Source organism: Eleginops maclovinus, chromosome 4 (assembly GCF_036324505.1).
Source record: "Eleginops maclovinus isolate JMC-PN-2008 ecotype Puerto Natales chromosome 4, JC_Emac_rtc_rv5, whole genome shotgun sequence".
Taxonomy (NCBI): domain Eukaryota; kingdom Metazoa; phylum Chordata; class Actinopteri; order Perciformes; family Eleginopidae; genus Eleginops; species Eleginops maclovinus.
In genome coordinates, this window is record NC_086352.1 from 26,726,952 (window position 1) to 26,752,596 (window position 25,645).

The window sequence follows — 25,645 nt, forward strand, 5'->3', positions numbered from 1 at the left end:
GCCTTCTGAACTAATGACTTCGAAAGATGTGGGGGCTTTATTAGGGTATGGGTGTGTGTTTTTAAGATCCACATTTTCAATCAATGCCAATTTCCAGGAGCCTGGTTTCAGAAATAATGCTGGATGTGGTTTGAAACATAATATGACGTTTAATCACGGCAGCGTTTAGCTGAATTTCTCCGTTAGAAACGTCTCTCTTCAGACAGAGATCTGCGCTCCAAACATTTGCATGAAAGGGAAAGTCACAGAATCAGCACTTACAAATATATAATATTATATATTTAAGACCTATAATATATGCCATAAAAGAGCATAATAGGAGACCTTTAAAAGTTCAATTATAAGCTATTGATTGTTGTAGGATGGCATTTTTGGCTAAAATGCACTGCCAGGCATGTGTTGAACCTGTCAACAGTATTGAGCTGAACTCTGCATTATATATTACTGCTAGTGGCTTGTTTTGCTATAACCAACAAACCAATCATGACCCAGCACGTGTTATCTTTAGAAATATGGATGAAATGAGGTACAACACTTTTTCTTATAGGCTGTGTCATGTATCTGCCAGTAGGGCAGTACCTAAATGTGTTAACATTCTTTTTCTATGAATTTCAGACAGTGGCGAATGGCAACAAGCAGACTTGCCCTTGAAATTGCTATGCTGGATCTTCGCTAGGTGTACAGCTGTGCTCCGGGGCTTTCTTTGAGAAAATAACATTGACTATACATGGAAAGTGTGATGCTTTTGCATGCCCAATAAGAATAAAAAGAGAATAAAAATGTGGTGCTGCTGTTTTCCATCAGTGCAAAACATTGTATATCACTGAAGAGAAGTGGTGATTCAAATCCCATACAGTAGAAAGATGAGCTGTACTGCAACTATTCTGTTACAATTTTCTATTACTATGGTTGTAGAGATTGTTCTCTGTGTATCCTCCTGTGTCACAAAAACCTGATGTTTAGTATTGATGCTCCAGCTCACATTCATGGTTCATTATTGCTCGAAATATCTCAACAAAATCGCACTGACTTCTACAAAGCATCTCAACAAAACATCAGCTCCTTACGCCATCATCTTCTACTATTTGTGTGCCTTGAATCAACTTGTATGCACAAATTCCCCCACCATTCCTCCTCCCTGAGCTCCCTCCCCCGATTACATTAGCAGGACCCCCCACTACAGCAAAAAATAGCCTTTGCGGGTGCTGAGAGGAGGAGGCTGACCTCCCTCATTGTATTCCCCGTGACCTCCAGCTAAACCATCTTCCTGGTTAACTGCGACTGCTGCTGACTCGTGACTTCCTGGCACATGCTTATATCCACAGATTTGGTATTTGGGTTTCCCATTAGGGGCCTAGATTGCTTTCCGGTGGGTGGTGAGAGTGGAATCATTCGACTCTGTGCCGTGGCTAACAGCCACATTCACGGTCGTTGGGCATCCAAGGAACCATCTCAGAATTAAGAGCAGGGATATCACAGAGAAAGCCAATGGATATTCCACAAATTCATGAGGGAGAAAAAAAAACAAGATTTCTAATTTGAAGGTGAAATTGAACTAAGTGTATAATTTGTGTCCCGTGGAGTACACGTCAAAGCTCAGTGATGTGCTGCATTTAGACATTGCTAGCCTCTTGATAATGATCTCATCTCATTTTCAAGTTCTCAACAGTTTGACGAGGCATTTGGGAATATTTGCCCCTAACATTGAATCAAATGAATCTGGTTCAGTAAAAAGGACAACTAATTTGCCTCTTTTATGTATTACCATTTGCCACTAATTCATTAAGCCCTAAGTCATTTACTGACGTTGTTTGGAGGCCACATATTAACAGTTACAGATTCAGAAACCTCAAACACAATATAACCACCTAGATCATATTATATCTGAAGCACGGTGTTTGAGACCTTAACTCCAATAATCTATATTGTTATGTATGAAGTCTAAATTAGTTTTTTTTTTTTTTTGCATGCTTATTAAGAAAAAAGGGCATCACATTTTTGAGACAATAACAGCCGTACAAGAGGTCACCGTCAGTTTAGTCTTGCATGTCGCGACTTATCCCCACAGGGCTGTCAGCGTTACTAGATGTAGACGAAAGAAAATAAAACCAACCACAATCTTCTTGTACAGTGCAGTGCATGTGATGGCAGTTCCCTTGCAAGATATATGTTATAACGGAACAAAAGGAGAATGCAGGCTGTAAGACGCTGCCAATAGGAGGGTTTACACCAACAGTAAATATAGTTTTTAAGCACTGCTGGCATCTAGTTTTAGTCTGATTGTTGGGTCATAAGGTTTCCAACAACCCTTAGTCCACTGTACACTACCTGCCGATCGACAAATAGCTGACACACAAAGTCAGAGACCATCTGGTGAGGAAAGTTGGTGACCACATCAGAGCTAAGTATGGTACATTATAGACAACAATTAGATATATGATAAAGTAACTCCATGGTTGCTTGGTGTTACTATACAGGACTATTTGATAACCAAAATGATGTTACTATGTAGTAAAATTTCAATTCAGAGTTTCTGTCAGCTATTTTTGCAAGTTCCTTGTCAAAAATAAAGAAATGAAGCTTTAAAAACTCAACATGTCTTGCTAAAGATTCAGAACAGGGAGGAGGAGGATGTGCAATACGACACATAACAGAGTGCTCCTGAACACATCATCAGTAGTTCCGACAGAGGAACAGATGGTGTATCTACATAATGGGCTCCCCTCTATCTCTCTCTCCTACAAACCAGATATCAGAGATAGAAAGAGGACTCCCCCTCTGCAGTGTGGGTATGATATCTGCCTAGCTTCTTGCTAATGAATGCACAGCAGCAGGCTTAAATGTAGAGGTGGGGGTTCACTGTAGGCCAGCAAGAAAGAGCTGATCAGGGCAGAAATTCGCTTAAGACAGAATTAAAGCCAGCCCATTTACTCATACAAATGCCTCACTTTGATATGCATCAGAGTGGAAGCAGTTCACCCTTGGCTGTACTCTCTGTTGGGCCTTTACTGAACATCCAGATAATGACCACACTTACAAGACAATAAGGAGCTGGGCCAGGCTGTCGGCAGGGATTAAAGTCGCATTTTCAATGCCATAATGTATCTGGAGAGGGTTGAGAGGGTGGTTGATCAATACTGCTGACACGACAGTTAATTCCCCCGGGTGCTTTCAGAGATCCATCGCTCTGGTACACATTTCAAACATGAGTGACCAGCTTTGAGGGCCATGTGGGTTTCCAAGTTAAAGCAATTCCAGGAATAATTATAGGAAACAAACTCTCACCTATACTACTCTATACTATTATAATTTGTTCACCTTAATTATGTTTTTACTCCTTGAAACTCCACGCTTTTCCACACACTGTTGCTGGGTTACACATAGTTACCATTAACTGTATTTTATTGAAAACTGCCAATTGCTCTTTGATCTCTTTGAAATGTTGAAGATACAATGACGGGCAACTATATATTAGAAGCAAAAGTGAAGGTAATCATTTCCACTGAAATCATGTTCAATTATAAATCTGTGGCATAATAAATAGAATATACAGCTTCAAGTATTTAAATGGGCTTCTTAGATTATTTCTTTCACTTCAAAAACATTATTACATCATTCATTTAAAACCCTTTTTTTGATTTATTTTCCAGTTATGACAGTACAGGGCAGCATAACACAACTTTTTCTTTTGTCTACAAGATTCACATAGTATAGACGTAATTAGAGAAAAGCTCCTTTAAAATCAGTGGATTGCTTTCCCTGGACTAATCTCTTAAAAGCATCTTTTATTTCATAATCCTAATCCAAAATCACGCTTTTATAAAGATCTAAAAGTAAGAGGCTGCCCTAAAAGACTTGCAGATGATCTATTTTACACTCCTGTTTAGCTTCATCCGTATGATCTGAGAACATTGAAATAACAAGGACCAGGATGTTGCAGACAGTGATGCATTCCTCACGCAGTCGGCCTTTAAATGTTCCAGATTATTAACTGCAGTTCACTTTTGCTGGATAACTGACATTGCATGGAAGCACCATATACTTTTCCTTATTTCCTCACAGTAACACAAGCTGAAGTAGATAGCTGACATGAACATCCCCACTCTGCCATTGCACATCAAATCAAAACATGTCAGCGGGTCGAATACATACTACTAAATAAACGTGGTAGTGAGGACAAAGTTAGCGAGTAACACTGCTATTTGGACATCTGCTAACTGTATTTCACAGATTATTCTAACTGCGATAGTAGAAAGACCTACATGTATATTCCTGTAAACCAGATTGCATTTAACAGGATTTATTGAGTAGCTGCGTCTACGGTATGAGCTAAGTATGTCTTGGCAGATGTATCGCTCAAGGAAGTACAGCGTCTTGTGTAGAGTTATTTCAATGAGCGGTATCACAGCAATACCACAAGGCAAGTATTCGGCCAGTTCTGCTGTTGGCTCTGCACTAGTTACAACATGATAGTACTCAGTTTCTGTACGGTACTGAAATACAATTCACTAATAAATACATTAACTAAGAAAGCAAAAGTAAAACATGATTTCACAAAACCTCTTTGAGAAGAGATTGGGGAGGGTAGATGTGTTTACAGTGTCAGACATTGGTTGCTTTTAACCATGACCATCCAGGATCAGAAAACATTTGTATACAGCATGAAGTTTAATTTGACACATTTCCTTTTTAGGGATTAGTTTTCTGAAAACAGCAGAAAGAGAATGTTAGCAACTAGCTGTTGAACATGGAGCATTTAGCAGAGCCAGATATTTTTCGAATGACTTGGAAAGCACAAACAGAAATAGAGCGATTATTGTATCAACATTCATAAGGTTAAATGTATATGTTGTTTAGTGTCTGTATGTAAGCAGGTCCCAATAATAACTTCAAACGAATATACTACATATAATATGAAATATATTCTTGCTTGAATGTGGATGCTAAATGCGTGTTTTTGTCAATTTTTCGATGCATTTATGTGTTTAAGTATGAAAGAACAAATTAAGTTTTTGCGTGTATATGTATATGAAAATAGAATAATAATAGAAAATAACCCAGACCAACACATTTTTATTAAAAAACTCAACTAAAACAACAATGAATAAGCAATGAAACCATATTCATCTCACCGCCTCTTTTTCAGTGTTTGGCGAAACATTAACTGGCTGTTCACGCCATGTCTGGATGATTTCATCTGTTTCCATCTTTGGAAATCGTGGGGGCATGAACCTATCAGAGCAGCGAGCAGGGAGGAAGAAGGACGCCCTTGGCAGCTGGATGTGAGGAGCTTTCATAACAAAGGGTGGTGCAGGACTGGAGACTCCTTCTATCTGAATGCATTACTGAGACACACAGGTAGGCACAGTGTACTGTCCAACCTCTGCTGTTTCACTGATAAGATGAAGTTGGCTGTTGAGAGGCGAGATTTGCAGTGCTGGAAACACCCATGAGCCATACTGCTGCTGTCTGGAGGAGAGATACTCATCACATCGGGCCATGATGTGAATTTGATTTTATGACGGAGACAGTGTTGAAAAGATGTTGATCCCAGAGCTAAACAATCATTTTGTCTTCAATTGGATTCAAATGTGACATTTCTAGCTAGAGGGAGAAATCCAGTTTTTATCCACGGGTTTCTACAACAAGAATAAATCTAAAAGGTCAGATTATTATTTTAAAGGTATTATTAAAGTTGGATAAACTGAAACTGTATGGACTGGACGTTTTCGTTTTTTTATGCATATAAGTTTTTGGGCGAAATGTGCTCTGTCATCTACAAATACTTACAATAGCTTATAATAAACAAGCTTCTCTTCTCTCGGGACATTTATTGATATTAATAAATAAAGTTCTGGATTGTTTAACTGTGAAACAATAAACCCAAGGCTTGTGTAAGTGTATTGGCCATCATTCTAATAAGTTCAATGAGCACATGCTGGGAAAAGTGATAACGCTAGACCGGGATTCCTCACCAGCTTTATCACACAACTGAGATGGCAATAAAGTTAGACAACAGTTAGAACATTAGCCAAAAAGCTATTTTGCAGATTATGTTTTTGATATGTGTGGTACATATGTGTGTTTTCATTTCCCAATAAGGGTTTCAGGTAATTTGGCAAAGCCATGTTTAAACAAACCTTTAAAACATTTAGAAGAACAAGGAAACTGCAGTTATACCTGCATCTTTTGTGGGCCCAGCCACACGGGGACTTCAGATGTATTTTTTGCCCCCTCTGTTTGAGCTTTGTATATCTATAACACATCAAATTGGGCGAATTACACATGACTCTGATATGAAACAATCACCCTAATGGTGTTTTTATTCAGCATTGCCAAGGCTATTGTATTGTTAAATTAATGAATTGTATTTTTTTTTTTTTTAAACGTACCCCTTGCAATCTTTAAATGCCTCACATCATTGTGGTGCCTGTCCTGACCTGCGGCTGATAGGAATGAGCTATAGTATATCTCAGTAATATATATATATATATATATATATATATATATATATATATAGCAGTAAGTCCTTCCATTACAGAGAATAAGGCAAGATATAAAGTCTAAAAAATATGTCTTTGAATACTAGAGCTGTCACAGAAAGACAGCACATTGAAGAGGACAGATAAGAGGTGGGATATAGAAGGAAGATAAGAGAAGGAGAGAGGAAAGATGATGGAAGTGACAGCTGGGAAATCTGCATTAAAAGAGGCTGCGGGTTTTAAAGTGGAGTTGGATATGCATGTGTGCATTTATAAGTCTCTCATGCAGGTGGAAGCCCCATCAGGAGGAGCAGCAGCCAGGATTAAAGGCTGTTGAAGAGAACAGAAAGCTCCACATCTCTCTCTCAGGAGATGGCTGCTTCTTTCACTTTGTCAAACACTCAAACTTCTCACACATTTACCTGTGTTTCTACCTCTGTGACCTATAGTTTTACATTTTAGCCTTGCAAGCTACACCACTCTGATAAATTAGGGCTAACAAGGCAGTATACAATAACGTATTCATATCTTTAAAGGGAATAAAAGTTTAAAAGTAGGTTCTCAAATTATTGTTGTAGTAATGAAACAACTCACTGTGCTGCCAATATAGTCCCTGTCAGTGTAGCTTTAAACAAATTACATAATTTAAATTATGATTAATATTATTGACGCAGTAGTTTGTAGCCGGCTGCAGCAGAACTAATCTTACTTATTCAATGTACCGTTAGGTGGTTTAATTAAATACTAAAAACACATCATAATTAATATGCTGGTTATATGTTTTAAAGACTTGGTCTGTAGCAGAATGGGGATTTCTGGCACTACTCCACTTACTTCCAAGTCACACAGAAAAGTAAAAAAAAGTCTGAAGAGGTCAAAAACATCCACAGCACTAGAAGTGTAGAGAAGAATTTGAATGGTACCATTAAACATTGAAATATCTGTTATTTTACCTATTTATCCATCATATTATTAGGAATAATTGGATTATATTTATTTGGTTCTCTTTCTGTCCCTTCTAATTTCTGGCTGAATGTTTACATGTGGAGAGTTAAGTCCTTAGGCCAGATCCCTTACGTCTGAAGTCAATGTCCTCCATGTACATGTCACATCTAATTATCTTTCAATGTGAAAAATGTGCTGTACTGCTTTTGCAGAGACAGAAAGACAGACAGTAGACAGCTGTGTCGCGAAAGAGTCACGTGAATTTCCAGATTTGGTGTTAAGGCTGGTGTGATCCCATCTCAAAGTTTAAGCCTAAATGTGTAAATATTTTTGGCACTTAGTATTATTTAAAACAGATATGGATTTATCGAGAACACTTTTATTCTATCATATCTTAGGAAATCTTTTGACGTTTATTCAAAAAGAAGATCTGAGCCACAACATCCCATTTATTGTATCCATACGACATAATATGTCTGTGTGTTTTGATTAGGCTGAGTTATTATACCGCGAAGGAGTACTATTTTGACACTAATTGCAGCTCAGGACTTTCTTCTTGAATGTTTCTTCTTTCAAGTCTCAAGTCAGTCAAAACCCATTTGTGTTGCTTGGATCTGAAACACGTTCATGATTTTATTGTCAAGTCTCAATGTTGTCACTCATAAAGTAACTCAAAAGAAGAGGAATGTAAATACGCTCCTCTTTTTTCCAAAGACAATATCAATTTTTATTTTAACAGAAGTAGTGTATGGATCATGTTTCCCTTTATAATTCAAAGCTGAAGTGCATGTTTCCCATGAGTTTAAATGGCGGGGTGAAGTATGAGATCAAGAACAGAACCAGCAATGGCTGTAAATACACCTTACTGGACCACACCAGCTTAAGTTTCAAGGCGTTTTCTTAAAGTTTTTCCTTTGGTTATTTATGTTTGTGAGTGTGTGTGTGTGCATGTGTGTGTGTGTGTGTGTGTGTGTGTGTGTGTGTGTGTGTGTGTGTGTGTGTGTGAGTGCCGCCTGAAGCCTGCCATAAATCAGTCAGGGCCCAGAGATCTGAACTAAAGTGTTTTGGAGACCGGAGCCTCTGGGCTTTGTGTTTTTCAGTCCTGGTCGAAATCCCTTTTTTTTTGTTACACCACAGCTCTGTCGAAGGTGTATTTCTTTATGCTTTTCTTGCAGGTTGCAAATTAAATCACCCATAATTCAACAGAGTTACAAGGGTAAAAGATCTGGTTCTGAGGAAAAACAATTTTCCTTCAATTTTCAGTCGATTGGACAAGAGAGAAATTAAGCTAACATGAGAATTTGCACACAACTTTATCAAACGATGAACTAATGCATTATTTATCTTCACAACAAATATCCAATGTATTACAGTTGTTCATATTAGGGCAAATACAAATACTGTAGCAGGTAAAAGTTGTGACATGACTAAACTAACTTATGGATCTCAATAATTCGTAATAAACACAGCCTACTCTGAAGCTATTACATTGCAAATGGGGAGAAGCATTACTGCATACAAACTGAAACTGATGACTACTCTCAAATGCTTTTTTCCAATGTGATATATGCTTCAATGTTTATTCTAAGCAGCAATATGCTAATTTGATAAAACATAAAGTGGATTTCTGTGTTAAGACATTGCAGGTCTTTCCCTTTTAATGGCAACACCCAGATAATGCTTTAGTGATAACAGCAAATCATATTGTATCTTGCATAAAGTCTAAGAAATGTGACTATAGTTTTGTTTGTGTTCAATGTAATGTCAGTGATATTTACAAGAATCCAATTTATTTTAAATAATATGTCATTGATGTTCAGCATTAACTGAGGCTGTCTTTTGAGTAACTGAAATTAGTGCTGGCTTTTTCTGAAGTATGTCATTTATTAAACACTGCTCTTTTTCTGTGGAACAGTCTATTTCAGAGGAAGCGTTCCAACGCAACAATTAGTCGGAGTGTGAGAGTGCTACAAAATTCAGTTATTCTAATTGCCACTAAATGCAGGGATGAAACAGAATCTGGGGTTCTCACTTCTTCACAGGTTCAGCTCTAAATGGCAAACTAGTTTCAAGGTGTCAATAACAGCTAGAATAGTAGTTGCCTCTTCACTGCCTGAACTCTGCTGCAACACGTTTCATAAACCCCCTAGCAACAAAACATTTCTTTACACCATGTAGAGGTTTTCAAACTTTTTAGTCCCAAAGGCACACCCCTAAAAGAGGAATTTCCAATGCACACCATACTATCTACTAAAAGATTGATTTACAGCCTCATACAAATGTAATGTATTGTATCAAAATAGATAGTTATATTTATACTCAAATAAATACGTTTTAAATTAAAGTAGGTTTAAATCTATGTCCTATTACAAACACCTATGTTGCTTTAACCAATATGTGTGTCTGTCTTAGAAAGCATCTTGATGGAGATGGGGGGCCGTCTTACAGCGAGGACCTGGGTTTGAATCCAGCCCAGAGCCATGTGCCACGTGTCATCCCCTCTCTCTCCCCAAACAATCAAGTGGCCAATCACAACCATTCCTGTCTCACATTCACGCTAATGCTACGAACAAAAAACAGACACAGAGAGCAAGAGAAAAAGGTCAATGGAACCATAAAACTCTGATACGAACATATTTAAAACCAAATCACACACACTCTGGAAGATAAGAGCTAATTCTGACTCAGTCAGTGTGGTCTTCAAACACATTCCTCAGTAGACCTTGATGTCCCTGCACGGCTTTGAAAAATGTTTTGCATTTGTTTCTTTACTCCCCAATGACTCAGAAAACGTGTTATATTAGAAACAGTTGCAGTACTATGTTTAAGAAGTATTTTTTTAAGAATACTCTAATCTTAAAAAGTTGAGTGACAGTCATCACATAGTATGCTCATTTTCAGGGTCATATTTGTATATTGTGCCTCTGCTGTGGTCTTTAAAGTTCAAAAAGCTCTTTACTTTTTTCATACTTCCTGTGCTGCAGCACCTCTTAACACCCTCTGTCTAAAACCAGAGCCAAGTCTGCTGTGATTGATTAGCTGAACGGCTCTGTTGTGATTGGTTAACGGTTAACAGAGACATTATGCCCTTTAGCCTCTCACATACAATGTGTTGGAGCGCTAGCTAATAGAAGCGTGAGTGTTACATTGTGAAGTCATCATGTTACGGAAGTAAACAAGGGAGTCCAATGGAGGCCTTTCAGGAGAGAGAAACTCCCTCTTAACGCAACTTTGGGATTTTAGCTTTTGCAGACCATTTACATGCAAAAAAAACCCTATATGCAGTAACACACTACAGGGAAGGGCCAAAACTATAATAGGGCCCTTATAGGTATAGGTCTCAAGTCCAAGTCAGGTGTTTTCATTTCATTTACAGCTCTGAGCAGTACATTAGATATTTCTATAAGTTTTGGCTTTGTAGAGTTTTTATTATTCATTTTTCTCCATCCTCTGTATCACACTGCATCACTAACAAGCATCTCTATGTTAAACAAAGAGAATTATTTCCACAGATTTAATATAGCGCTGACACAAGACTGATTGAACAGAAAAAAAACCCACTGCAGATAAGATGGAATGAGGACACCATGTTATTTTCTTTCCGCTTGGTCCATTACAATACATTACAAGAGTGCATGTGATGGAGCTGAATGCAAGAGATGATTTTTCTCTTTGCTGCAGCTACATCTAACAGCAGGGCACAGACTAAAATAATTGCCTCATATGATAATTGCTACAAAGCTTCAAAAACAAGTAGTGCTTTTTTTTTCATCTTGGTACATTTTTTCCCCACATTTGCAATTAATCATAGCTTCAGATACTGCGGTATTCACCCAATTAAATGTTGTAAAACACTATGCCCTCTAGCACAAAACTACACAGGCGAGAAGCAGCTAAATGTGTTGTTCCTATCAAAAAGGGATGAAGGGGAGCAATAATTATGTAAACAGAAAATTAAATGCTTCACACTTGTAGGGGAAATGAGGGTTGAATCAAACACTCCACCCCCAACTCTCTCTCTCATTTCTCTTTTACCCTCCCTGCAGCAAACACCCCCCTTTCTCCTTTTACCAGAATACATTAGCCTAGGTTTCATTGCTCGCTGTTAACTGGTTGCAACATGGTTCCTCTGTGAGTAGCTCCGATAGCTAGATGAGAAAAGTACGAGTCAATGCCTTTGTCCTCTGCGTCACTGTTTAGACTTGCTACTCTAATCCTCTCTATTTAAAACCGCTTTGTCTATACAAACCAGTCCTAGGGAATGAAACGGACCATTAACAAGATTAGCTCACTCATTCTGCCGCCGACAAAGCCTTTGCAAAAGGCCGCTGATCATTAGGCTGGCAGCGGGAACAATGCTGATCTATAATCTTTGGCCGTGCCCCGTTTGAACTATAGTGGCTTATTTATTGTGCTCGAAGGGAGATGGCATAATGGTCGCATTTTCATCTCCCCAGGGGAATTGCAATACAAAAGGAAAGGTGGGAAGAAAAGGTAAGAAAAGGTGGATGGAGTCTGAACCCCCCATTTCTTCTCACTTCCAGTCGGACCAGACAATCAATAGGAGTGAAATGGGCTCTTGAGATGGAGGGCTTTCTTAATGCGTCCCCTGCAATCAGACCGGTCACAGCAGGCGGACAAGAAGCAAACAACAAGCCTGCTAGGACCGGAGTTACAGACAGATATGGAGTTACATTTGAAGCTATGTATGTGATTATCAGTAACAAGCTGGATTTCTCCATTTCAGTGTGTACGATTTTGGAACAGGGTAGAAGAAAAATGTTGTTGAGGTTGAAAGGCATTGAACCTCTTTTGAATTGAAGGATTAGTGAAAACTTAATTTAAGCATTCATACTTTAGAATTCCAACTGTGCTGGGAGATAACTTTTTAACCTGACATTATACGTACATCTGACTTCATCTGACCTTCCTGTTAAAAAATGCTTATTACTGGATAATGGAGACCCTTTCTTGGGCTCAAAATCTCTAGTGATGAATACACACATTTTAAACTAAATATCGTTAATTGCAACTTTAAATTGTGCCTTTCAACAATAAGGGCTGAAAAATACGAGCCACTACAACAGCAGTGAGGCCCGTTTGTATTATATCAGCAGCTGATTGATGTTAACAGTGATGAAGGGAAATTGCATCGCAGTAGCAAAAATCTCATCCATAATTACTCTGCTGTAATAGGAATGAGATGTGAGGTGAGAGAGGTCAGCCGTTATCCAAGATAATTTGCAATATATTTTCAGTGAATAAGCACTTAGACCTGCTTAACAAGAAAATTGAAGCACCAATGTTTGTGGGTTGTTGAGAAAAAATCAGGAAAAATGTAAGATATTTACTAAGGTATTCACTTAACGTAAAAGAAATGGTTCCGGAAAGTATATTATGGAACAATATTTCATGATAAAATAAAAATATTATGAAAGAGAGATTCAGAACATTAAAGCCATTGAGTCTGCAAGGCCACTTCTGCAGCCGTCTTTGTTAACCTCTGTGTCAAAGAAGACCAAAAGGTCAAATTATACGTTTGCAAATAAAAGGTACTCTCTTTCTAAACCAATTTGCATGTTGCATTGGAATTTGCAGGTTTGCTTTCACAGGAAATAAAGCGTTATTACTCAAGGGCACTCATCACCTATTTAGCTTTTAACACGTCAAGTTAAACAGACCCTTCTTTGACTCAAAACCACAATTTTGCCTGTTCTACTCTGGATTCATTGCTTAAGGCTGGCCAAAGACACTTTTCTCACCTTATTAACATTAGCAGGGATAGGCTGTAGAGCTGCAGTCACACTCAGACTAATTCCCCTATTCCTGAGAGGGCCGCGGTGATGTATGAGGGGAATGAGATGGGAGGCACAGGTCGATTGGCCAACACTGTCGCCATCACACAGTAATGAGATCTCTGGGGGAGGGGAACATAGAGGCACATTCCTCCAACTCCCTGCTTGCATAATACTAATTGGCAAGAATAGAAAAGGTAAGACCTAGGAAGTTTTAATGACATTATTAAAAAGTATAGAATTTCCTCTCAGCTGCTTTTGACAAATATCATCAGTGAGTAGGTTTGACACCGTCATGAGTTGAGTGTCTTGATTGGCCAACACCAAACCCTGACCTGACCTCATCTAACTCCTGTGGGAAGGATTAAAACCTCATGGCCCAACATGAGTGCTTATTCTCACTGTTCTCATGTTCAGATCACATACTGTGTAATACTTATCGCTTGTTTTTGTTCCTATTTTGTGTATTTTGTAGTTGTATTTAATGCTATTTTGTAAAAGCACTTCACACTGGTTTTATAAAAATATTAGACCAGATAATATAAGATAATTATTATATTATATACATTTTATTCCAACATCATTATGGGTGGAGAACTTCTCCAACACATTTAGTCATTTCTATGAATTTGTATTTAATTAGTGTCCTAAACATTTTTTTGAGGTATCCTCCTCTGTAGCTGATATGCCATACATTTCTATTGTGTCAGACATTCAGGGTGTAGCAAAAAAGTAGTGGTACTATCTTGTCTGCAAGGATGTGTAAGTGTGTGCGGATGTGTAGCAAACATCTGGAAACAATCCAAAGGCAGGAATTGTGTGGAAGGGACTTTGCAAATTGCATTGATCTCTCCCTAGACCTGCTTCCCACCTGCCGCCCATCCTAATGCCTGTGTTACAGAAGATAGAGGTGGATCGGTGCTGCTACACACACCTGCTTCTTTTTCCATATCCTGTTGTTCTGTGCCTCTTTCAAATAAGAGCATTCTGCATTTACTTTCTGTCTTGCTTTTCTCAATCCTTCACTCCTGTTTGAATCTCTCTCCATCTATCTCGACATTTCGCTAATCATTGGTATGACTGACATGCCTTCCTCTGCGCTGTCCTTCTAATTACAACATCATTAGTTGTCACGGGGATAAGCGGCAGTGCAGATGCAGAACAGCACTTAATGAGATAGAAATCATGGTGGAACATGGCAGGGTCAAATGTAATCATGTTTTCATTTTTACCTCTGTTAATGAAGATAAAGGATTATCAAAATATCTCAAAATATGCTTTGCCCAACAATCAGTGACTTGCAGTATATTGCGATTTCGAAATTAGATTTGGAATTTAATCAGCTGGTTGTTTAACTACTAGAGATTTAGGAAAGTTAACAGAATTAAAAAAAACTAAACACAAAATGACTTTTTACGGAGGATGCAGCTTGACAATCTGCAGTATTTGTTTTGATGAAACCAGCAATGTGGCATTTATTGACTTATTTCATCTGGTGATGTTGGTTCCTGCACAGCAACTGACATCCCATGATGCAGCATATTTAGCTGATAGTAATTGAAATCATTTTTTAACAGTTCCGAAAATCAAGGCCGACTCAAGCTTAATGATAGTCTCCTCTGTTGGATGGCAGCCAAGCATAATCACACAGTCACGAAAATTACATAAAAGGGCTTCTCGCAAACTCATGGGATCTCTCTACTTACAAATTGAGCACTAGACATGAGCAGCGCTGCAAATCAACCCTCGTTTTTTCAGTAATTGATTGCTTGGCGAGTTTCTTATTAAAGATTTCACTACTTATTTTTATTTCAATTTAAATAAAAAGGTGCACAATTTCACTTTCTTTAAAAAAAACTAAATTTGAGAGGTTTGACTTTTTATGCAAGTGTATTGTGCTATAGGAGTTTTTGAAAAGTAGAAACAAATCTAATTACACCAAGAACTGTCACTAAATCAGGAATTTAAAGATTGTTTACTCAAAAACAGCTTTTAAAGCTTCAGTTCTGATTGTTTTGAATCGTTAACCTGTACATCTATTCGAGTTTAGCTTCAATAACATCTTTCAAAACTGAATCTATCATAAAATGTATTAACAATATAACAATTCTTTCAAATGAATAGTACATGTATGTAGTTTTCGGTCTGAACAAAAGTCAAAAGCAACATGTGTTTTCTGGAATGAATTCACCTCAAAGATTGACCTCAAATATCTAACATCTGCTCTTAAACAAACCTGAATAATATAAATTACTCTTCATTGACAAGAAAAAGAAGAGATTTGCTGTCATTTTATCAATGTGGGAGTGGACCCAAAATATAACAAACTCGCAGAACACAACCCGAATAAAACATGTTATGTGTTGTGCAATTTTGCTTTCCCGAAAAAAGATAGCACTTCAGTTCTTGTGGTTGATTAGCCGAAAATTAAGCTTTAGAAAATGATATGCACACTGTGTTTTCCCTCTCCTCACCTCGCTGGACCTAGTGTAAACATGGCTGTTATTACTCAGGTAGACAGGGGGACTCCAGTTCCCTGGATATTTCTGCAGCTGTGATAATGGACCCTTGGGATATTTGCTGTACTCAGAAGGGAGCTGTGCTCGTAGAATCCACCAACACTCTAACAAGTCTCCCCAGACTTTGGGCTCTGGACCCTTATCTGCCCTGAACTTGCAGCCATCGTCCCACTGCGACATCCTTCAGTGCAAATATAGAGGTAAATATAGTTCATACAGCACACGGCCGAGTGGACACATGAGTCGTAAACTGGAGGTTGTAATTGTTTACTCATGCTCACATAATGTCAGAGGGCATGGAAACAGCTACACAACCTTTCAGAAATGTGCACAACACCAACATAGGGTCACACAAATACGCTAGAAAAACAAATGCCAAATCCAGCCCCCACAGGGTTTTTCCATGTAACTGGGTAACAAGCATTATTGTAATTTTCTGGGATTTGTTATTTATCATTTGGTTGTACAGTTCGATAAATGAGTTGTTAATCACTGAGCAGCTTTCTGAATCGGAAATCATTTAACAGCAATTAGTCACTCTTGCTGTAAATATGTCATTAGATAACATGTGCAAACAGTTGCTGAATTCTGAATTGGCCAGCCTGTGAAAATGGCCACTTTGGGCAAAAAGCCAATGTATATTGGCAAGACATCTTCACCGATTGTGACAAGCTAATGCAACAAAGTCAGGTTGCATATTAAACATGTTCCAAAGCTCAGTTTGGAGCAGGCCGGTTTTAAGACAAATTTTGCTCAAGAAGAGACTTAGATTATCTAATCCTTACATGTGGTAAGCATTTTGCTCTGGATACAGTGGCAGTCAAAAACACAAGATTGTATTTGTCAAATTAAGCACCTGCATAGCACTTTTGGTTTAAAAACTGTCAATTTAGTTATGTTAAGTATCTGTTACAGGGTTTATTAATGCTTTTTGATTGATGTACTTTTCCACTTTGCTTTAATCGCTGGTTGTCTTTGCCTATTAGGCTGTAGTGTACTAAGAACACATGCCGCAGGCCGAATGGAGGACTTTGAAAAGAGATAAGATATTTTTGTATAAATATTTTATTCAACTGTAAGCACTGCATGTACAACACCTACAACCTGACATAATTCACAAAAAACATCTCAAATGTTTCCCATCCTTCCTCCATCTGCATGATACTTCAGGGCAAATCGGGGCGGGCTGACAGGTCAACAGGGAGCGGGTTGTGCAGTGAGGGAGAGGAGGCACACATGTGGAAAAACAGGCTGAAACGACCCAGGAATCAATTTTCATCATCTCTGAGGCAGCTGCTGCCTGGTTAGGTGTTGTGAGAGAGGAGTGAACCAGACAGACCATGATGTTACGGAGCAGAGGATCAGCCACAATCAAAGCGTGTGGAGGCAGGTCTGGGGTCTATTTGTGAGTCTGGAGGGCAGGGACTTACCTCTGCAGATGGTGCCATTGCCCACGTAGCCCGGCTTGCAGGTACACAGGTGTCCTCTGATGGTGTTGGTGCAGATGGCGTTCTCATCACACACATTTTGGCCGCTGGCACAATCGTCATGCTCTGAGGGAGAGATAGTGACACAGTCAGAAAACATGTATGTTTTTTGTGTAAAAGATGGAGATGTCATGGCAAAAAAAAATCTGTATTTTTTGGAACTGAGCAGGTAGGAAATGTTGGAGGAGTGTAAACAAGCTCAGTAGCGAAAGATGTAAGGTCACAGCTGAGCTTTTCTGCTGCCAACAACCAGCTTTATAAACGTTGTGTTCACGTCCATGTTACCAAACACCAATTCAGTTTAAAATAAATTACTTCAAACAATGACAAAGACACAGCTGCTTTTTCTAGCATAGATTTATTTATAAACCATCAGGGGTTTTTGGGAGCTACAGCTGATTCATGCCAGGTGTGCTCACTGATTGCTTAGTATCAGTATCAATTAGCCTAATGATGTTGGCTCAGATACTAGGGACTAGTGTGACGAGATCAAGAAATATTTCAACACTTAACATTCTCTAAGCAATCTAGAAGATCATTATAACGTTTACATATGATTATGAAAAAAGCTTTGCTTATAATGTCTCAATGTGTCCCAATACCTCGGCAACACTTCAGGGAATGGCATAATATGGACTCAAAGATGAGATAGATAATGCGTGATTATCAGAATAACTGTTTTCTCAGCATTGGCTGCTTGTGTTTCCTCCCTAAAGTATCGAATGATGATACAGACTTTAGATTTTCTGACAACATGAAGCACATAAAAACAAAGCTTGGTTATCTCTTTTATACAATCCTTCTAATCCTTCTTAAATCTCAAAGTGAATAGAGTAGTGGAGTGATGTAGTGTTTTTTTAAGCCAGACCCAGAAGTTAGCATCGCAAGGGCTCCTTGACAAAAAGCATAATAAAATAATCCATCATATTAACACCACTTTGTGATGTTTGAATTGTTAATGCAATTGGCAGAAATAAAAAGCTAACGTAATGCTATAAACTAACAAGATCACAGTCACAAGGCTGCCCATCATCAACACTAAGCTAAAGGCGGAACATCTTTCATGTTATAGAACAAAAAGTGAAGCTCTCTCTTCAGCTTGGGTTAATCACAGACTTTATTTCAGGCTTCTTACCACAAACACGTTCAAAAAACCATTGACCTTGAGACAAGGGAACCTGAATTTGTGAAATGCTGAGTCTTTTCCGAGTTTTAGGACACATTACTGCACCACTCTACAGTTGGATAGATCCATGTAGTGTAAGGGGTGTGTTATCGCTTAATGAAATTCAACACTGAACTATAAATGAAAACTTACACTGTACTGAATGTTTCCATCATGTGAGTCAACCATGAGCCCGATATCAAAGAGGAATAAATGACCAATATCAGAGGTCTGTTAGTATAAGATAATAGACTACGACCTTGAAGCAACTTCCTGTCTACGCTACTTTTTATCAAGATAACTAATTTAAACAATACAACATCGGATTTTGAATATCAAGGCAGTAAGCAATGGCTGATTAGCCAGTTAAAAACTATTGGCTACACATGGCTGCAGAGATGCAAACTGATCAAACAATCACACAGTAATTAATGTATCACATAAGTTCTCTGCAGCTGAACACAAAGAGGAGGATGTCAGAGCCTTGTGATTCAGATCTTGGCATTCCCCCTGATCCTTGAATTAAAAGTACTAGTCCTTCATGGGCTGGATACATTCAAGAACCATACAAACTGAGAGGCCATTTCATTATAGAAAACAGTGCAAGGTCAGCGTTATAAAGTTGTTTCATAAATGCGTTTAAATCATGAAACGTTGACTTTCAATAACATGCTGGTGCACTACACAATACTGTATGTTGTAGCTGCTCAGGGTCATTGTTTTGTATTGTGCTGGGTACTATAGATGCTCTTTTGACTTTTATTGTCTTGCAGCTACCTCGTGGTAAAAGGAAAAAAGGTGGGGTTTATTTCACAGTAGGTTAGCTACGATACTCCAGATGTTTACTAAATAACCTTGACTTTGACTCAGACTTCGGTGGTTGGCTTAAAAAGCTAAGTACCCCTGAGGACTCACACCCTGTAGCCTAAGAAATGGGCACTTATCAAGGTTTGCAGCTTGGATTTACAATGAATTTTAACAATGTGCCATGTTTTCATATGAAAGTATATGTTCACACAACCAGTGCGTGAAGTTTGAGGCTGGAGATAACTAGGTGCAACTTTTTTTACTATTTGAAATGCAAAATTGTGCTAACTCCACTTTTGATACAGGAAGAGCCAAGTCCCAAGCTTCTTCTTTAAGAAGAAAGAGAGGCATTCAATATGTCTAAAATGCAGCACAAGATACATAGCGTTCATGCTAACATTTCTTAAAATCCAAGCTTTTTTATTTAAAGAAATTTGCTAGGTCATATTGAGAAAAGCAGCTGTGTTAATACTAACATTAAGGCTCTGTTCTATTGAGGCGTCACAGTAATTCATGACAGTATGACAGTGAGTCAGCACTACCAGGAGCCTGAATCGAAAACAGATAAAGGAAATTAAGCCATAGTTTATTTTATCTTTGTTCCAATGTCAAATATCTTGAGAGAAAAGGTTGTGTACACATACCATACATAAGTTACTAATACTAATTAAGTGCAATTAAAAAGTGTCGTACTTAGAGTTTATCATGTTATTAATAGGGAATAATTAATACTGATTTCTGTCAACTCAGGTTTCCTAAGTCTGCAGTCCATCATCCTGCTGCAACATGCTCTCATCAGTATCAACACGTCATGGCTACAACACAGACTTCACGTTTCACTAATGAGCCCCACCGAAACCTTCTAATGAGGCTGCTAACGAGTTGACCTGAGGCCACCAAAACTGCATGAGAGGCAATGAGCTTATGCACAGTCGTGGAAGTCAGAAAAGGATATCAATTTAATCCATTTTTCAAAAGAACATAATTAAAAGAACATAAAAGAATAATTATGGATCTCTGTGTTGCTATTAAATATGAGATGAATTCATTTTTGGCAACGTGTTTATTGATTCTTACTGCTGAGCTTATCAAACTGATTAAGCAGCAGTAAATGCATCTTCAATTAAATATCCAACAGGATTTTATATGATCATAAACAATACATTAAAAGGGAACCTTTGATGATTCTTCGGCGGGGATTTACAACAGCGCTGCACTGCACAACAATCTTTTATATCAAACCATGAACTGTGTCTTTAAGTGCCAGTCAAGACCTGGCCTGAGGCTACCTCCGCTCACAAGGTACACACTCACTAAAACACACTCCTCATTAATATGCAAAAGCTTTGGAGGGAGTCATGACTAAAACATTTTCCTTAATTAATGAGTGGTGCTCATGAAGCCCTCGAGCAATGACGAGAAATTATTTAGCTTTTCTCTTACCAAGGATTTCCTCCCCACGCTGAACTATAAAGTGGAGGTGAATGTCAACAGTGCTGGTGGGATGTGTGAGAGTTTATGTGAAGGGATACAAAATGTAGATTACATTAATGTTAGAGTAATAGAGGAAGTTAGTGATTAAATATTCAGTCCGTTAATGGCTGTGAGCTGATGGGGGAGCGAACAACACAATCAAAACACTGGCACTCATTAATGCCGTTTAATGTCCACTGGCCAATTTAAATTATAGATTTGGAAGTATAAACAGACAGGTACAGTGGCTGAACTGATGGATAATGAGTTAGTGAAAAACGGCCAAGCTGAACAAGCAATAAATCCTCCCAGAGCACACGTGGTGGCGCAACGGCGAGTTCAAGCAATGCGCAAACATTTTGGTATTATTCTGACCTTCCAAAGTGATTTGGCCGATTCTGAGGTATCTTAGTGCCAAAACTTCAAAATGACACCACAGTTCAAGTCGAACGACCTTAGGGACCTTCTTGGCTCTTACATTAAAGGTCTCCTATTATGCTCTTTTATGGCATATATTATAGGTCTCAAATATATATAAAAAAAAACATGTCTCTGACGTGTTTTGCTCAAAATACCAAACGGAATCATTGATTTTAGCCTGTACACTATTCCTCAGCCCCGTTTTCGAAAGTGCTGATTCTGTGACTGTCGCTTTAAATCTGAGCTGAGCTGAAGCTGGCCACGCCCCTTTGGAGCGTTATGATCTCTCTGTCTGAAGAGAGAAGTGTCTAAAGGAGAAACTCAGCTAAACGCTGCCGTGATTAAACCCCATGATATGTTCCAAACCACATCAAGCATTATTTCTGTTATATGTATTATATAAATAACAAGTCTAAGTCCCTCCTGCAGACATCCTGCTGAATACACAGGCACACAGAGGTGCTGCGGAGGGGATTCAGCTCGCGATTGTATATTGCGGACGATAGGTTGGGACGTGTCACGTGGGCGGGACGTTGCCAGGAGTTCAATGTAAAGTCAGAATACATTTCGGTTATGATGTCATATCGGCAGTGCATCTGGATGAGCTTGTTTGTACCCCATTTTTAGAGATGTGGGTAAGGAGGAAAAGAGAGAGGGTTGTATTTTCTGATACATTGTGAGTCTCCTTACACACCGGGGACACATATTTATGTATAAAGGACATCAACAAGTGCATTTTGCATAATAGGGGACCTTTAAAATAACTCAAAACAAGACGGTAGGTAAATCTGAAACTAATCAATATGTAAAGCACATTTATATGTGTTTGAGAGCTCCACTATTCCGTGTTCTGCTACTGAAGGAAGTAGGAAGTAGTGTACAATGTAGGTATTTCAGCATGTTGTAGTTGCTGCAGGGCTGTTGTGCCCATTTAAGTTTTTCTTGAACTATTTTTCAATAAGCATCCCCCTTTGAAATGTTTTTTTTCATCCAAGTTCCTGCTTACAAATATTTATGGTAGGAAAAAAACGCTTATTTTAGTATACTGAACCTTAGTGTTCTAAATGGTACATTTTAAATAGCGCTTTATCCAGTCTTTATGACTCCTCAACATGCTTTTACATCTACGGCACTCACCCATTCTCACACATTCATAAAGAGTCAGAGGCTGCCTTTCCAGGTGCCAACTGCTCAGGGAAACCAACAATCAAAGACTGTCACACACTGTTTGCCATGCCATTGGAAGGGAAAATGCTGACTGCTGCTGATTTACTAAACAACAACATTGTAACTGAAAAACACTTAACTGTAAATGCAGCATTTCAAATGTTTTCTTTCACTTAATTCAAGGCTATAGACATTTTACAATACACACGATGGCACAGCACATTGCACAGTATTGCAGTTAGAATTATAATTTGTTCTAGGTGTTACACACAAGAGATTTACTTTCTTATAATGTATTGTTATTTCTTTATTCGATCTCAAGGATCTTTTTTCTCATTTAAGAGACACTGGTGTGCTGCCCCATCTAAGTCTAGAATTATTTGGATTTCGGGAAGAGCTGTTAGGCAAAAATAGTGCTTAATACATCTAATATATGTATTTTATAAATCTGTCATAACCACCTCTACATTAACAATCAGTTGTCATGGCTGTCGTTTGGTGGGTGGACAGAAAAATACATTTCAGCTTTCACAGAATAATAAATGGACCACAAAAGTTGTCAGAGATTGATCAAATCTACAGGTTAGAGTATTCAGAGAGGGATTTGTTTCCTTACAATACAACAACTTAACCCAAGGCATGATTGACGAGTCACTGTTAAGTTATTAGATATGCTCAGTGGAGATAACAACAGCCATGCCGGAACAAGCTGTCCATCTCTGTCAGCTTTGATGTAATTAGTGATGATATGGAGTGATGCGGTGTCAGGGCCAGGCATGTTGAGGTGACACCCCCGAAAGTGCTGGGTGTAATGTTGTGTAATGACTGGTCACCAGGACAGCGGCCATTACACTCTGCACAGTGAACACACTGGTGGGAAGAGGGTCAGAGGGATGACCGATTTTTCCAATTTCACAGGAATACTGGGAAAACCTAATTGGTTCGCCACCATTGAAGGCAGGTCAGAACTAGAGCTGTGTCCCAAATCCTTCCTTTGTTCAGTCATTTAGTGTTCTCTGTAGGATTAGTCGTTTAGTGAGTAGTAAAAAAAAACATATTTGTCTTGGTTTATTTACATTATTTGCATTAAAATTACTGCAAAACTAGAAGGAATTCTTACTCTTTATTTTATTCTCCAGTTTCTCTCCTTTTGCTTTTTGCTAGTGTAGGTGTACCATAAAGTCTTGGGATAAAGGTAATTTTCCACCAAAGTTGAAACATTTCAAAGTGTATTGAACAGCATCTCTTCAATACACTTTATGTTCTCAATGAATGTGAGGAAGCGGTGGTGATTATATGGTTGACTCAAGTTTGGTATTTAAGTCCAATTTTAAGCAACTTCAGCTCCTTGGCGAATGTTTGTCAATGTGTCAATGACTGTTGAGTTAATTAGTGTGAATAGTGCGGTTTTTCATCCCTGTTTTTGTTCAAGCAATGCTATTGATCTTTGTTTATCCTTAACTAATCAGATTGTGTTGCATGAAGTCAAAGAATCAACAGTCCTTTGTCATGGTTTTGGCAGGAATTGACAAAACTGTCTTGCTGCATATTGACGGATTGGAAAATGCTCATATGAATCATTTTGGAAGACATAATGACTTATTGTGTGGTATATTACCTTTAAATATAGACCAAGCTATTTTTGTGTTATGTTCTTCTGACTGATTTACAGTTATTCACATATTTACTCTGATTGTGTGAAAGTGTAGAGGATAAAACAAGTAAATGATGACTTTTGTTCAGTAAAGTAACCTCAAAAATGTAGATATTTTTGAAAGGGCAGATTTGATTAAATTATGTTCCCCTTCTAATAGATTCACAGTTTTTCACTCATTCACTCTGACCTGGTGTGAAATTTTGTGAAGTGTGGAGAATAAATTATGACTCTATGACAGTATCCTGAAATGTAATATTGGAGGTCTTCTGAAAGCGCTGATATGATTTTCAAGAAATACGGTCTGTGAGATACGGTATGTGCTCTAAAAAGTTTTAGCTTAATGTGTTTTTGAGTTAATAATGTGAATGTGCTTCTGTGGCATCTGTCCTCAGCTTTTAAAAGCTCCCTCTCCCAACCAGCTATCTTTTTTGAAGCCAGTAAATACTGGAGTAGTAGTGTTTCCCCTAACACATTCTTTATTCATGCCATTTGTGTTAGATGCCTATTGTTAATTGTCTTTTGGTGACTTTCTCTCATTACAGATATATTACTCTAACTGGATTTGCAATGTCAATTCACATTATCTTATTACAGAGAAAGTTAACATAAGTCAGTGTTGTTTGTGTCAGCTGTCATTTATTTTTCTTATGTTGCATATCTTCTCTTCTTTCTTTCAGCAACTCTTTTTTTAGGTCTCCAACAAGTAAAAAGAAACAGAACATGTGTAATATGGGATCTAGAGCTAAACCAATACCTCATGATTCACTTTTACTTGCATAAAACATTTCTAAAATGTGTCCTCATCCTTTTTAGCTTCCATCATTGTCTTGTTCAATAATGTCAAGCAGAACACTTCAGGAATGTGAAATTTAATGACCAGTGACAAGCTCATAAAAAAGAACATTCCACAGCAGGATTTTTCCTGTCGATTTTTTTTCTTTTTTCTTTTGTGCCAACCAAAGTCGTCATGCTCACTTTCTGCCTCGGCCTTGCAGCTCACCTTGACGTGATGTGAGCTCAACAGACACCTGTCCCTTGTCACGTGGGGGGGGGGGTATTGATTGCCCGTCATAGCATTTAGCCTAGAGGACATAGATTTCCATACATTTAGTCAGAGGACATTTTTGAATTTTCTGCAGTAATCCACCTATAATTCAAGTGGCTGTTTTGTGTTGACCCATCAGTCAATCTATTCCATATTACACAGTTCCCAAAACCCTGCATGCAAGCCATGTGTGTACTCAAAACAAGAATATGTTATTATTAAGATTTTATTTTCACATAATGGGGCAATAAGGGCACCTTGCATGGGCTCTAAAGAGTTAAGCATCTTGGCATCTTGTTTCTGTTCACCTGATAAAATTGAGTCCTGTATTCCTCCTTTTGTTTGACTCTGTTTTGTATGCAACCAATGCATGGAAAAAAAACAATTATTTAGGTGTTTTAGCAGCTAAATGATACACTATGTTCTCCAGATTTGTCTTACTGCTGTTTGGTTTTGAACAGGTAGCAAACATTGTTTTGTAAAAATATTTTCCTGCTATAAAGAGCTGCTGGCTGTCTGTCTATTCCCGCTAATAAGAGCAGTGAACTCAATACATTAGAGCTGCAAGCAACAAAACAAAGCCAATAAACTGAACGATGCTCAAATGTTGGGAGAGGAACTGTAGAGTTGGCTGTTTTGATATTATGAGCAACTGCTTTCACATACAATTCATTGTAATATAA

General features: G+C 38.2%; 1 protein-coding gene across 1 annotated transcript in view; it reads right to left on the reverse strand.

Moving 5' to 3' along the window:
• LOC134863739 (protein kinase C-binding protein NELL1-like) overlaps positions 1 to 25,645 on the reverse strand; it is a 210,527-nt gene that overhangs the window by 30,666 nt on the left and 154,216 nt on the right. Inside the window, exon 14 of the mRNA XM_063882394.1 lies at positions 17,172 to 17,294. Within this exon, the coding sequence (XP_063738464.1) occupies positions 17,172 to 17,294 (123 nt within the window). The remainder of the gene's footprint in view (positions 1 to 17,171; positions 17,295 to 25,645) is intronic.